At 36.5% G+C, this 14,132-nt stretch overlaps 2 protein-coding genes across 2 annotated transcripts; one reads left to right on the top strand and one right to left on the bottom strand.

The window, feature by feature from the left end:
• Positions 1 to 248: 248 nt before the first annotated feature.
• LOC120150487 (chaperone protein DnaJ-like) lies at positions 249 to 2,486 on the bottom strand. The gene is made up of 3 exons (XM_039163178.1): positions 2,106 to 2,486; positions 608 to 757; positions 249 to 496 (listed from the first exon to the last, which is right to left on the bottom strand). Exons 1-3 carry the CDS (start codon positions 2,337 to 2,339, stop codon positions 419 to 421), a joined length of 462 nt encoding a protein of 153 aa, XP_039019109.1. The 5' UTR covers positions 2,340 to 2,486; the 3' UTR covers positions 249 to 418.
• A 5,153-nt stretch (positions 2,487 to 7,639) lies between these two features.
• Positions 7,640 to 8,355, top strand: LOC120150478 (VQ motif-containing protein 33-like). Its single transcript, XM_039163169.1, has one exon. It carries the CDS (start codon positions 7,699 to 7,701, stop codon positions 8,242 to 8,244), a length of 546 nt encoding a protein of 181 aa, XP_039019100.1. The 5' UTR covers positions 7,640 to 7,698; the 3' UTR covers positions 8,245 to 8,355.
• Positions 8,356 to 14,132: the final 5,777 nt, after the last annotated feature.

Genomic DNA, 14,132 nt, shown 5'->3' with positions numbered 1-14,132 from the left:
CTAAGTGGAGTGTATGAGATATCGTATTATTCAGCAGCAAAACCACATTAAGCAGCAGATAATTTAAGCCTAGATTCTAAATTACATCTTTCACGTATTTTTCTCACCGAAAATGAACAAAGTTCAAATAGTGATAAGTGACATCATCCTGCTAATGCATTGGAAATAAAACATTCTAAAATAACTTCCGTCTATATAAACAATGAATTATTGTACACTCACGACTATTTCAATCAACCACCGTTGTCTCTTTCCTCTTTTACATTGTACAAATACATGAACACAGCATGGTATGATTTTGTAATTCGGGGTCGGATCAATCATTTACAATGGGCATGTCAAACAAATGTCATGGTTGTTTTGCAACCTACAACATTTTTACTTGGCAACAATAAGGCAACACCTGAGAAATTATCGGCTATTTGGAAATAGGAGGTTCACCCATCCACTTGGCCCGAAATCCGGTTCCTTGACAATCCGAGCAGCACTTCGACCCCTACAATAACCCCATGAAAACAAGAATTCAGTATGTTGGGCAGTTGGCAATACAAAATGTCTATTGCATGCATATATGTCATACAGAGATGAGTATCGTTTTGATATGTACCTCCCCAGCACAGATTACACAACTGGTATTCCTAGAAGGAACTTGGCAGAGCATATTATCCCCAAGGATGAAGAAGCCTGTACCCCTACACCACTGGCATTCAACGTTCCCCTTGGAGTCGCATGAAGAACAAACAATTGGTCTAGGTTGCTGGAAGGAACATCGAGATAATAAGATATTAGTGGACCCAAAAAGGAAGTTTGCTTTCAGCCTTAATAGACTAAAAAATGCAACAGGTTCCCAAAACCTTGCTACATGAAACGATTTAGTTCCTCGTTCTGAGCATCAGCAGCAATGTAACCTCCTAAAAATTATGGCATTACCCTAAAAAATTACCGTTAAAGCAAATTTTACATTTTTTAGATTATTTCAGTAACATTATATTAGTAAAAAGTAAAAACTCTATTTTCTTAGTGTTTTAGCCGTCAAACTTTTAAAGAAAATCAAACCAGATTCCAACCAAAAAATCATATCTTTTCATTTTTTCCATAAGCTTTCTTCACCCAATCAACATAGAATGTTTTTGTATCACGGTAATAAGTTTCCGACAAGTTTTTGGTAGAAAAAACCTAGATCAAAGGTAAATATGGTTCTGTAGTGTTTAATGTTAGATTTATGATTTAAACAGATAACTACTTTGTTCAATCAAGTTATTAAACCAAGATCAGTCGTTGGAATCTCAAGATCAAAGTGCCAGTCAAGGTGCCAGTCAAGAACAAGGTACAAGGTACCGTTTTTATATCAAACACATCATTAATAATAACAGATACAAATAGATTAATCAACAACTAAATCATGATTTAGGAATACATAACAATAACTAAAAATCTCGAATGCACTAAGCTTAATGTAGGAACGATTATCCAACAAATACATTGATATATTTGTACATTGATTGGGTAATCTTATGAAAAAGAATGAGAAGGATGTGATTTTTAGTTCGTTTTCATTGAAAGCTTGAGGCCGAAACACTAAGAGAATAAGATTTTCTTACGTTATATAGCATATGTATCAGCTGTGTTCAAAGAGTTCTTCACCATTAACAACTCCCCAATGCACACCTTTTAAGTTAAGAACCAAATAAGGAAACTACCCTGGTTAACAATGGAGTAGGAAACTACCGATGAAAGTGAAATACAACCTGGTACTCAAATATGTACAGAATTAATGAAGAAAAATGGTGAATCATTCAATTCCCTATCTGCTCAACCAGAGACTTCTTCAATGAAAGGAAACTTCCAGACTTTGAATATATAAGACGCATCCAATATCAACCACCCACTATCGCTTCTAAAATATTTACGAAAATAAAATCAATCCACATAAACCCAATCAGATTCAATCCAATTTAATTTTGAAATATGCCTCCTAATGCACCAATTTGCAATAAGTTTGAAACGCTATTGTCAAGAGAGTTGAGCCATTGAAATAATGAAATTGATATAAGATTTGAATTCCAGGCCGCAGATAATAACGTTAGAAAGAGAAAAGAGTGTACCTGAGAGATGGCCCAAGCTTTTTCCATACGCTTAACAAAATCTGAAGAGCTCTCATAGGAATCAACAGCAGAAGCTCTGACAGTCAAAACCCTTGAACCCTTGGATCTTGCACTTACTGTTTTACCTATAACAGCACCAAAATCAAGTCTATTTGTCGATACAAAGCTCATGCCTTTCTCATCAATAGATTTGCCCACAATCACCGGCCTGTAACAAATCGCACAACCCTTCATGTCTCGTATTACTATCTTCCTTTTGCAAAGATATTGGCTTATTTTTATATGAATGGCTTCTGGTAGCGTTTTTTCTTCTCTTTTCCTTGTGGCGAAATCCAACTAAAAGTTCCCTCTTTCCGAATACAGAAAGGAAGGAGAAAATGAAAACAAACTGCATCGACAGCGAGTCAAGCGCTTTCAGACAAGGTAAGGGTCCCAAGACCCATATTTTGTTTGGATTGGACCGGGAAGAATGAAAGAGAAAAAAAATTCAAAATAATGGATTTTCGCCATTGTTGACGGCTCAAAAGCCGGATATCAAGCTGGGCTAATTATGGCGGCCTGATACCGTTGCATTAGTCTGATTAGATGATTAAGATGGCTTGTTTAGCTTTTGTTTGTTTGTTAGTATCACGGGCCGTGAACTTGTGGGCGATGTTGGCCCACAATAGACTACAAGTAGGGTCGTAATCAACATGAGGTAGGCTGCTCTCACTGTGGTATCGAAACCAACACCTACCAGGGTGCGACAGACGCCGCCCAGGCGGGCCCACAAGGGCCACACCGAGACCAAGGCACACACAACGTCAAACAGGGTCAAGACACACCAGCCCCAAACTACCCACAAGCACGACCATCAAATAGCAAAGGTCGCCTAGGTTCGTGACTATTGCACACCAAGGTACACATAAAACAGAGGCCAACACACGATAAGGTCAGCCGAGGGCTTTAGCTAACAAGTAATGAGATGCACTCAGGGTCAGTGCCAACACACACAGGGTGTGTGCCTAGAACCGAGATGAACGTACAAAGGTGGCCACTTGGGGGTGAGGAAAACACACAGGGCCGAGGCCTGCTCACACCAAGGGTGTACTACGGCCGAGGCCAACACCAACTTAGGGCCTGTCCACATAGCAAGGCTTGCCATTACTTGGAAAATAAAGCCAAGTAGCATAGTCCTTGTTTGAATAGGACTCAAACATTAAAGTTTCAACTAAAGTAAAGAGTTTTACTTGTAGTTAGACTAGGAGTAGTCATGAGATGTAAGGGGCTTCATTATAAAATGAGGTCTCCCCACCTCCATTTGATATAGAGAGTTTTGTGTGAATAAACTCAGACATTCGTGCCAAAAAAATTCCCCACACACGCTTATGTACGTTTTTTATGCTTTTCCATCGTGCTTATCACTATAGCAATATTAATCGAGGAGTTTAGACTTACTTAGACGTCAAGCAACCGAGCAAGGCATCTAAAGGTCGCACGAACCAGCTAACCGACAGTCTAGCCCCGTGTTAAGTGGTATCAGAGCCAGGTTCGTGACTAGACGAGATGGCTTCACAACGTGGCGAGGCAGTAGCATCCGAGGGCGTCGAGACTTGCAACGCAGAGAAGAAGTGAGGAACGTCAAAGGACATGCTCACATCGCTCCAAAGTAAGATCACCAGACTTGAGGACTCTACGAAAGAGACCAATGAGGTTTGGATCTGTTACAATCCATCGATTTTGAGAAGCTGGGATCACTAGATCTCGAGAAGCTTGAAGCCTTGGAGAATATCCAAGAAGATGTGTAGGCTGCACTCAACGGATTAGATACGAAGAGTTCTTAACAAGATAATGCTATGGAAGCCCAAATCATGGCCTTAACACAAGAGGTCGAAGAACTTAAAAACCAGGGTTTCGAAACTGAGGTTGAAAGCCTAAAGAAAGAGATTGAGCAACTCAAGACCGAGGTGGCCTTGTGCAAGGCTGTTGTGGCTGGCAGCATGTTAACCAGGCCCCCCAAAGGGCGGGCTGAAGTCCCTAAACCAGAAAAGTTTAAAGGGACTAGGTTAGCCAAAGACGTTGAAAATTTTATGTGGAGCATGGATCAATACTTTCGAGCCATGGGCATCAAGAATGATATTGAAAAAGTAAACATTTCTTCTATTTACTTAACAGATTTAGCACTCTTATGGTGGTAATGTAAATGCACCGAGATGAAACGAGATGGCATCACCATTAGAACCTGGGCAGAATTCCAAGGTGAGTTCAAAGAGAAATTTTACCTCTATCATGCCGAGAACGAGGCACGATAAAAAATAAGGCATCTTAGGCAAGAAGGCTTTCTAAGGGAGCACGTTCAATAATTTGTCGAGTTAAGCCTACAAGTCCCGAGTCTAACCGAAGAGGACATGTTCTTCACCTTCATGGATGGATTAAAGCCATGGGCCAAAAATGAGTTGGAAAGAAAGGGTGTCAAAGAATTATCTAAAGCCTTGACAACCTCCGAATTCCTCATCGAACTTGGTGTTAAGAAACCCAAGCCTCCCAAATCAAAAGCCGAGGGTTCTAGTAAAAGAAACCAAGATAAAGGTCAAGAACAAAGCCTATAAAGTGATGATGAGGAGCCTACAAAAGGCAGAACCTATCGGCACAACAAGTCAAAAGAGAAGGGGGACATCTAATCGATTCGCTACTTTAATTGCCATGAGCAAGGAAACTTTGCAAGAGATTGCCCCCACACTGAAAAACTCGCATCCATTGCCGAAGAATACGACAATTCAGATGAAGAAGTATGTAAACTTAGCTCAATTACAATGTAAACTTAGCTCAATTACAAGTGTTAAGTCAAGGGTATGTTCCAAGCAACGAAAGGATCACCGAGGGAGGAGACCACAAAGGGTACAAAATTACCCACTCCAAATCACACAATACCAAAGCCGAAAGCAAAAGTTAATGTATGTGAACATCAATCTTGCAGGATAATCTAGAGTTTCCCTCATGGATACCGAGGCAACCGATTTATTCATATAAAAAAGGGTCAACGACAATCTTGGACTCAAAATTGAACCATAAAATGGAGCAATCAAGACCATCAACACTGAAGAAGTTCTAATCATTGGAATGGCGCGGAAGATAGAATTGAAGATTAAAGGATGGAAGGATAACGTAGACTTCATGATAATCCCCATGGATGACTTTGATTTTGTCATCGGTTGAACTTCCTTGTCCATACCAAAGCCTCTATCATTCCCTATGCAAATGTCATGAACATCATGAATTCCCGATGACAAGGTAGTGTCCCGTTGATACAAAGTGATCAAGAAGAGACCAAGACCTTAACAATTATCTAACATATCAAGAATGCTCCAAAAAAGGTGAACGCCACCTTGGTAAATACTTTTAAAACCACAAAATAATCCAAAGAAAACCTAGCGACGAGGGCGTCGATAGAACAAGTGGGGGAGAATATCGCGGGCCGAGAACTTGTGGGCGAGGTCGCCCCACAACAGACTACCCGTGAGGCTGCAACCAGCACTAGACAGGCTTCTCCCACTGTGGTATCGAAACCAACACCCACCAGGGTGCGATAGACGCTGTCCAGGCGCCCCACAAGGGCCATGCTGAGAACAAGGCACACACAGTGCCGAACAAGGTCAAGACACGCCCACCCCAAACTACCCACAAGCATGACCATAAAAAAGCAAGGATCGCCTAGGGTCGTGACCATTGCACACCAAGGTGCACCTAGAACCGGGGCCAACGCACGACAAGGTCAGCCGAGGGCTTTAGCCAACAAGCAATGGGATGTACTCAACACACACCAGATGTGTGCCTAGAATTGAGATGAACGCACAAAGGGAGGCCACTTGGGTCGAGGGCACACACATTGGGGGCATACAGGGTCGATGCCTGCTCATATCGAGGGTGCACTGAGGGCCGAGGCCATAACCGAATTAGGGCCTGTCCACTTAGCAAGGCCTGACATTGCTTGGAAAATAAAGCCAAGCAACATAGTCCTTGTTTGAATATGATTCAAACATTAGAGTTTCAACTAAAGTAAAGAGTTTTACTTGTAGTTAGACTAGGGGTATTCATGAGATGTAAGGGGACTTCATTATAAAAGGAAGTCTTCCCACCTTCATTGCATATAGAGAGTTTTGTGTGAATAAACTCAATTATTCGTGCAAAAAATTTCCCCACACACGCTTACTTTTTTTATGCTTTTCCATCATGCTTATCGCTGTAGCAACATTAACCGAGGAGTTTAGGTTGACTTAGACACCGAACAATCGAGCGAGGCTTCTAAGGGTCGCAAAGACCAGCTAGCTGACAGTCTATCCCCGTGTCATTAGTCATATCCTAATCCAACCAAAATCAAAATGATGGTAAGTGGAAAATCCATTGTTTTCTTCGCAAGGTAAGATATGTGATTTTTATGGGGTCTATTATTCCTTTTCTTTTAGCTTCTTTAAATGGCAAGCAAAGAACATGCTCCTGCTTCATTTGTTAGAGAATCACCTCCATTTTCAAACTTAATTTGTTCCTGATAAGACGTATGCCCCGTGCTTATGGACATGCCTACATCAAAATGATGTTCATTTAATCTCCATCTAATGATTACCAACTTGATCTTGGCCTTAACCAATTAGGATGGACCAACCTAAAACCACACTTTCTAATTTATTTTTATATACGAAGATCAATAATTACTTGAAAATTAATTTATATGCCTTCTAATTAACTTAAGCTCAAAAAAAATATATACAACCACTAAAAAAAAATATCGTAATACATAGTTATCATATGGTATTATTACGCGTCCTTGCCATTGGTTACATTAACTTATAAAACATTAGGGTAAACTACTTATTTGCTCACCATCTATTACATAGTTTCTATTCTGGTCACTTAGCTATTATTTTTTTAAAATCATATCTAATGTTACATTTTAGTTATGTTTTGGTCACCCCGTTAGAAAATTAACAATGATACTGACGTGCTATTTTTTTAAATTATACTTTTAATGATGATGTGACATTATCTTATTGTGTCACATTAATATCATTGTTAATTATTTAACAATGTGTGACTAAAACAAAACCAAAACATAATATTATATATGATTTTAAAAAATAATAATAATTTGATAACCAAAATAAAAACTAAGTATTAAGTAGATGGAAAAATATGTAATTTACTCAAAATATTATTCTTTTCCATTATTAAACTCTATTTTTTTTTTGTCTAAAATTCAATTTGTAAACTAAATTTAATACTAACATTAATATCCTAAGATCATCTGTACTAGAAAGCAAATATGAGATTTATGAGTCTAAGAGCATAACGCCATTTGCCCGTGCCACACAATACCAGTACGACACGTCAACACCCATTCAACATCAAAGCAACTGTTGAACTTGTTATCAAAGAATACATATACTGTCGCTGACAACACATGTATACAGAATGCAGACGTCCCATCAAATATTCTCATTCATTTCTATATAAAACAATCAAAAATTTTACTTTGTTTGATCTTACAACAAATTGTCTAAACAAAACCGATCCCTCTTTTTAAAGATTTATAGCTAGCTAGCTGGCTCCTCGCCTTGAAATGGAAAAGCACCAAAACGACACAGCTTCACCATCGCCAGCAGCAACTACTTTCTTTCAGGCCGATGCAAACACTTTCAGGGACATGGTCCAGAAACTTACAGGATTCACCAACGACACAGAGAAACTCCCGGTTACTTACCCTGGAAGGCACCCTTCAAAAATATCCCTTCATGGTGAATCAACGGCCGCATGCCGTCCACCTTTCAAGCTCCAAGAACGTAGGCAACACGCCACGAGGAAGCTGGAGATCAAGCTTGGTCTCTCCACTCGACGCAACGTTTCTCCCAGCCAAGCTCTCCGGCTCGATTCAACGATTCCCAGTCCGGTGACTCCACTAGTATCCGATTCACTCTTATATTCCAGTTCTTCTGGTACCCTATCACCATCATCTCCTTCTCCTATGGTTTCAGAGGAGGAAAAAGCGATTGCAGAGAAGGGATTTTACTTGCACCCATCACCATTGAATACGCCTAGAGGAAGCCAACCACCGGAGCTCTTAACACTTTTCCCGGTTTGTCCACCTAGTCAGGAGAAAAGGGATTAGGGTTTATTGATTTGCTGATCATTCGTGTGTTAAATACTTAGAAGGTGTTATAATTATTGACGTTGTTGTTGTTGTATTGTACGAGTATAGTAGTTTCTTGGAACTTAATTGTCGAGGTGGAAGATTTGTAGTACTTAATTATGTTTACTTTTTTTCATCTAATTAATGTATGATATGCTTCTATTGTGTTCCTCTATCAAATAATACGGAGGTTTAAAACGAGATCAATTGTAATGGCGGCATTGCCAACCCGAGGATGAATGGTTTTTATTATTTTTAACTAATTTTTTAATTAATCATACCCTATTTATTAATCGATTAATTTAGATCAGACGAGAGCGATCATCTCAATCCAATTTGCTCCATTCGTAAATTATAATATAAGAAATAAAGATAAAATAATAAATATTTCATCTAACTTATTATATATTATTTTGATTGATTAATTCTAATTTGATTAATAATGGTATGACTTGAGATAAATAATATTTCTTTAATTTATGAGTGAAAAAGAGACTATCTCATATATATATATTACAGTGAAACAAAATCTATTGACGCGGTTTCCAGTTGCTTTGCATTATTTGCGTTGAATTTCCTACTACTTAAGCGATTTTGTAAGAAAGCACATTGGACATTAATTACTTTCGCACCATATCCTTAGCTAGTAATTGATACGACCGCAAAATTAAAACGTTTGGGTCTTTTTAGACTCAAAGCTTTGGCGTAACTGGATTGCTTCGTCTACATTCTACTAATTCACATCTGGCCGACGTCAAATTTACATGACCCCAGATGATTAGATGTTCCATTTCGTGTTGCTTCGGTTCTCCGTTAAAACATCGAAAACCGGTCAACAAAGCAACAAAGCGAGTCTTGTATTTCACATTGAAGCATTAATTACGGTCAATCTTGATGGAGACTCGCGTATAATTACATTTGCAAAGTCCTGTTCTCAAAAAGTAATTTTATATTTGATTAACTCAACATTTTCTAAATATTTATCGCGTGGGATAATTTAAGAGCATTTTTACCATAATCTAACTTGAAAGACCAAATTAAAGCAAAATAAAACCTTGTTTCAATAGTAAATATACATATTTTTATTAAAAGAATTCTACTCAAATAAGTGCAAAGATGAAGAAAAAATTAGAATCGACAAAAAAAAAGGTGTTCGACAAGAATTAAGAAATGAAAGTAAATGATTAAAATGAATTAAAGTGAAATTGAAAGGTCTAATTTAAGAAGAACTAAAATATAATTATTAAAAAAGGTTAGGTTAAAATTTTAAAGAAAATAGTGGGATTGCGAATAATCATCTCCTACTCATGTAAAAATATAATGATCTCACGAGAATCCAAATTGGGTCTTCGGGTAATTTAATTGAATGCAAATCCAAAATTTTCAAATATCAATTTATTTTCTTCCTTCCAAGTTTTGGATAAAAAATAAAATAAAAGTAAAAATATTTTTACAATCAAGCTCCACCACCGATTTTCATTAAGAAACCTCAAGGAATGCTTGATCTATGAAGAACTATTTAAAAGCCTTTTTCCTTATTTATTTGGTTCTATCTTCTATTGAATTTTCAAAAATGTGTAAAAAAATAGCTAAGTGACCCGAATATCAAAAATACAAATGAAAAAAAATATATTTAAACAAAGATTATTCTTTTATTGCTCTCAATCTTCGATCATAGTGCCTTGGTGACTCTTTTTTTTTCCTCCCCTTTCCCCATACAAAAGTCATCCCTCTATTACATAATAAGAGTGTCTATTTATAGGCTTCTAAAAACCTTAAAAGAAAAAACCCTAGATTTTTTTAATTAATGTTAAATTCACTAATTAAAAAGGAAAAAATCACACCATAATAACAAAATCCTAAATGACTCTAAATAAATAAACGAAAGTCTAAAGTTGAATTTAATTAAAAATAATCAATAAATTAATTGAAAATTCATAATAAATTAAAATTCTCGTATTAAACTCGTATTCAATTTTCTGCACGCACTATCTTCTCTAAAATAAGCATATCTTAAGCTCCTTATGTCCGGTCCGTTAAAATTCTCGTATTAAACTCGTATTCAATTTTCTGCACGCACTATCTTCTCTAAAATAAGCATATCTTAAGCTCCTTATGTCCGGTTGAGGTGTTTCAAAATGGATTAAAAAGCTAAATGAAAGTTGGTTTTATCTCAAGAAGACTTCATGTCTTGGAAATGTTTGAATCTCTTTCAAAAATTTGTTGCAAGTCAGATGATGTATCGAGATTCAAAATTTGCTTTAATATAAAGGTTTGAGTCTTGTAAATGGTAAGCCAAACAAAAATTGGGTTGCTCGTTGTCGTGCAACAAAAATAGGGCAAATACGAAAATACCCAAATTTTCGTTTGATTTAAAATCTGAATAATTTTCTTTTATGGAGATGGACTCAGAAAACAATCTTGTTCCTCTGATGCCAAGACACGTTTGCCCATAATCAAGTTTGAAAATGATCATGCTCTCTTAGAATGGGGATGCCAAGTCGTCGTCAATAGTTGATCTGATCCTTTCTCTAAAGGATGCCAAATCGAAGAACGATCTTACTCCTTTCTCTAAAGGACGTCAAGTTGTAATCAATGGTTTATATGCTCCTTTCTTTAAAGGATGCCAAATTGAAAAATGATCTTGCTCATTTCTTTGAAGGATGTCAAGTCGTAATCAATGGTCGATATGCTCCTTTCTCTTATGGATAACAAATTGAATAATGGTCTTGCTACTTTCTCTAAATGATGTTAAGTCGTAATCAATGGTTTATCTACTATTTTCTTTCTTCCTCTGAAGGACACTAATTCATAATTGGTGGGTGATTTACTCCTTTCTCTAAAGGACTCCCAATCAAGGATCGATCTTGGTCATTTCTCTGAAGGATGCCAAGTCATAATCAATGGTTGATATGCTCCTTTTTTTTTTGAAATATGCCAAATTGGGAAACAATCTTACTCCTCCCTCTGAAGAACGCTAAGTCATTAATCGGTGGATGATCTACTCCTTTATATGAAGGATGCCAAATCGAGAAATAATCTTGCTCATTTCTCTAAAGGAAGCCAACTAGTAATTAATGGTTGGTATGGTCATTTTTTTGAAGGGTGCCAAATCGGGAAATAATCTTACTTCTTCCTCTAAAGAACACTAACTCATAATCGATGATCTACTTCTTCCCTTAAAGGACACCGGGTCGGGGAACGATCTTACTCCTTCCTATGAAGGAAGGAAAGTCGTAATTAAGTCTTTTTTTAACATATCTAATCCAAGAATGACCTTGATCCTTCACACTCAAGGATGCTCAGTCATAGTCGGATACTTGATTTGATGTGAAAAGATCTTGCTCTTTTACTTTGGAGGATGCCAAGTCGTGCTCATCATAAGTTTAAAAGTTTTTTCATATTATATTTCACATATAAATCAACTGAATTATAAGATGAATGTAAAATTATTCAAAATTTAGTTGATCTTATCTAGGTGAATATTCTTCTTCAAATCTGAAGACGATCTTGCTCCTTCAAAAAGAAAGCCAAAACAATCACAAAGAGTCAAACGACTAGAATTGAATTAAGATGTATAAAAACAAGATTCCAAGTCATATGTGAAGACAAGAAATCATATAGAAAGCCAAAGCAATCACAAAGAGTCAAAAATTCAAGTTAATATTATCAAAAATTCATTTTACTTTCAAGAAAACTTTTGTACTTTTTTTTTTCATTTCTTCAAGTGTTCTATTTGTTATGAATTGTGTAAACACATTCCTTGTAAAAGATTTTTCAAAGTTTGCTCTTTCTAATTTCTCCTTATGAAGGGTTGTACACTTGAGACTTTGGGGTATAAGTCTAAGTGTGTTGTAAGGTTACACCTTGTCGTAAAAGGTTTGAATAAATCCTTGTAAGAGATTTTTCAAAGTTTTTTATTTTTAATTTCTTCTTTGGAAGGGTTACACTTGAGACTTTATGGTACAAGTCTAAATGTGTTGTTGTAGGGTTACACCTTGTCCTAAAAGGCTAATCCCCTCTCACCAACGACTAGATTTTTGTATTTAATGTAGGTAGTACCAATACTCAAAGCCTGAGTATCGGTACTCAATGCATCTGGGCAACATGTCTTGTAGGAATTTTATCCCAACGACTCTATTAACTCCCACAACAAACCAAATGATTAGAATTGAATTAAGGGGTATAAAAACAAGATTCCAAGTCATATATGAAGACAATAGATCACAGAGAAAGCCAAAGCAATCATATAGAGTAAAAAATTAAGTTATTATTACCAAACATTCCTTTTGCTTTCAAGAACATTTTTGTGCTTCTTTGTTTCATTTCTTCAAGTGTTCTATTTGTTCTGAATTGTGCAAACACATTCCTTGTATGAGATTTTTCAAAGTTTTCTATTTGTAATTTCTTCTTAAGAAGGGTTGTACACTTGAGAATTTGGAGTATAAGTCTAAGTGTGTTGTAAGGTTACACCTTGTCCCAAAAGGTTTGAATAAAGTAGTGGATATAGATTTCATTGAAGAAGTTGAACCACTATAAAATTTATTGTGTCAATTTTTTTATTTTCTTACAAAAAGCTTCCATCAAAATTATTATTTGCTAATTTACCCCCTCTTGGTTGTTTCATCCTCTTAATTGACCCAACAATTGGTATCAGAGTTAATCTCATTGGAAGGATTAACATCCTCTTGAGAAGATCCTTAAAAGAAGTCAATCATCTTCTTTTCAATGGCCATTCCATCTACTTATAGAATTTTTGGTGAGTCTCAATCCATCTCAAAACCTTTGTATTTTAATGGTACCAACTATTCTTATTGGAAAAATATAATGATGTTATTCATTCAAGCCACATATTATTCGATGTGGGATGACATTACCGATAGAGCATCAATTCCTTTTAAGAAGCAAATAGAGCTTCTTGTACTGAAGGTCAAGTTAGAATGGACCAATGAAGACCGAAGACTCGTTCAACTCAATACCAATGCCATGTACAACATATTTTGTGCATTAGGCCCCGATGAGTATAGTAAGGTGTGTTCTTACTCAAATGCAAAAGAAATTTGGGACAAGCTTGAAGTAACACATGAGGGTACAACTCAAGTGATGAAATCAAATATTGGAATTCTCATACTAAATTATGAGAATTTTAAAATGAAGGTAGATGAAGACATCAATACCATGTCAGATCATTTGACCGTCATCATCAACGAGTTGAAGACCTTTGAGAAATTCTACACCAATGAAAAAATTGTGAGAAAATTTCTTAATAGCTTATCAATGACTTGGGAATCCAATAGGAAGACTATTAATAAAGCCAAGGTCTTGAAACTTCTTACGCATGATGAGCTCATTTGGGTCTTTTTTGCACCCCAAGATATAAGACATAAGAATGAGAAAGCGAAGAAGGTGGAGAAGAATAAAGTTAGGATTGCTCTCAAGTCCACCAAGGAAGATAGTGATTCTATTGAGAAAGAATATTAAGTAATGGCAATGTTTCCAAAATATTAGAAGATTCATGAAGTCCAACAAAGGAAGAAGGTTTTAAAGAAATGAGGGATTCAAGAATGAATCTAAGTAGAATGACCATGTCATTTGTTACGAGTGTAAAAAACTGGGACATTTCAAGTTTGAGTGTCCTCAATTGAAGAAGAAGAAGGGGTCAAACAAGAAGGCACAAAAGCACATGTAGCTACTTGGAGTGATGAACAATGCTCAAATGAGAAAGAATAAGAAGTAGCCAACTTGTGTTTTATGGCCATCGAGGGAGAAACTAAGGTGACCTCTAATTCATCCAATTTAATTTAATACTCTTTTGATTAACTACAAGAGGTCTATTATGAATTGTACTTATAATTTGATATCACGAT

This window comes from Hibiscus syriacus, unplaced genomic scaffold (assembly GCF_006381635.1).
Source record: "Hibiscus syriacus cultivar Baekdansim isolate YM2019G1 unplaced genomic scaffold, ASM638163v2 tig00002793_pilon, whole genome shotgun sequence".
NCBI lineage: Eukaryota > Viridiplantae > Streptophyta > Magnoliopsida > Malvales > Malvaceae > Hibiscus > Hibiscus syriacus.
Note: the sequence above shows the minus strand (reverse complement) of the source record. Positions and strands in the feature narration are given on the sequence as shown.

Excerpts from the sequence above, each read along its gene's own strand:
- LOC120150487 (XM_039163178.1), bottom strand. The coding sequence starts at position 2,339 with ATGAAGGGTTGTGCGATTTGTTACAGGCCGGTGATTGTGGGCAAATCT. Across the intron at positions 758-2,105 it reads AAGCTTGGGCCATCTCTCAG|CAACCTAGACCAATTGTTTG; the intron begins GTACACTCTTTT and ends TGTTCCTTCCAG. Across the intron at positions 497-607 it reads GTGTAATCTGTGCTGGGGAG|GGGTCGAAGTGCTGCTCGGA; the intron begins GTACATATCAAA and ends GGGTTATTGTAG.
- LOC120150478 (XM_039163169.1), top strand. The coding sequence starts at position 7,699 with ATGGAAAAGCACCAAAACGACACAGCTTCACCATCGCCAGCAGCAACT.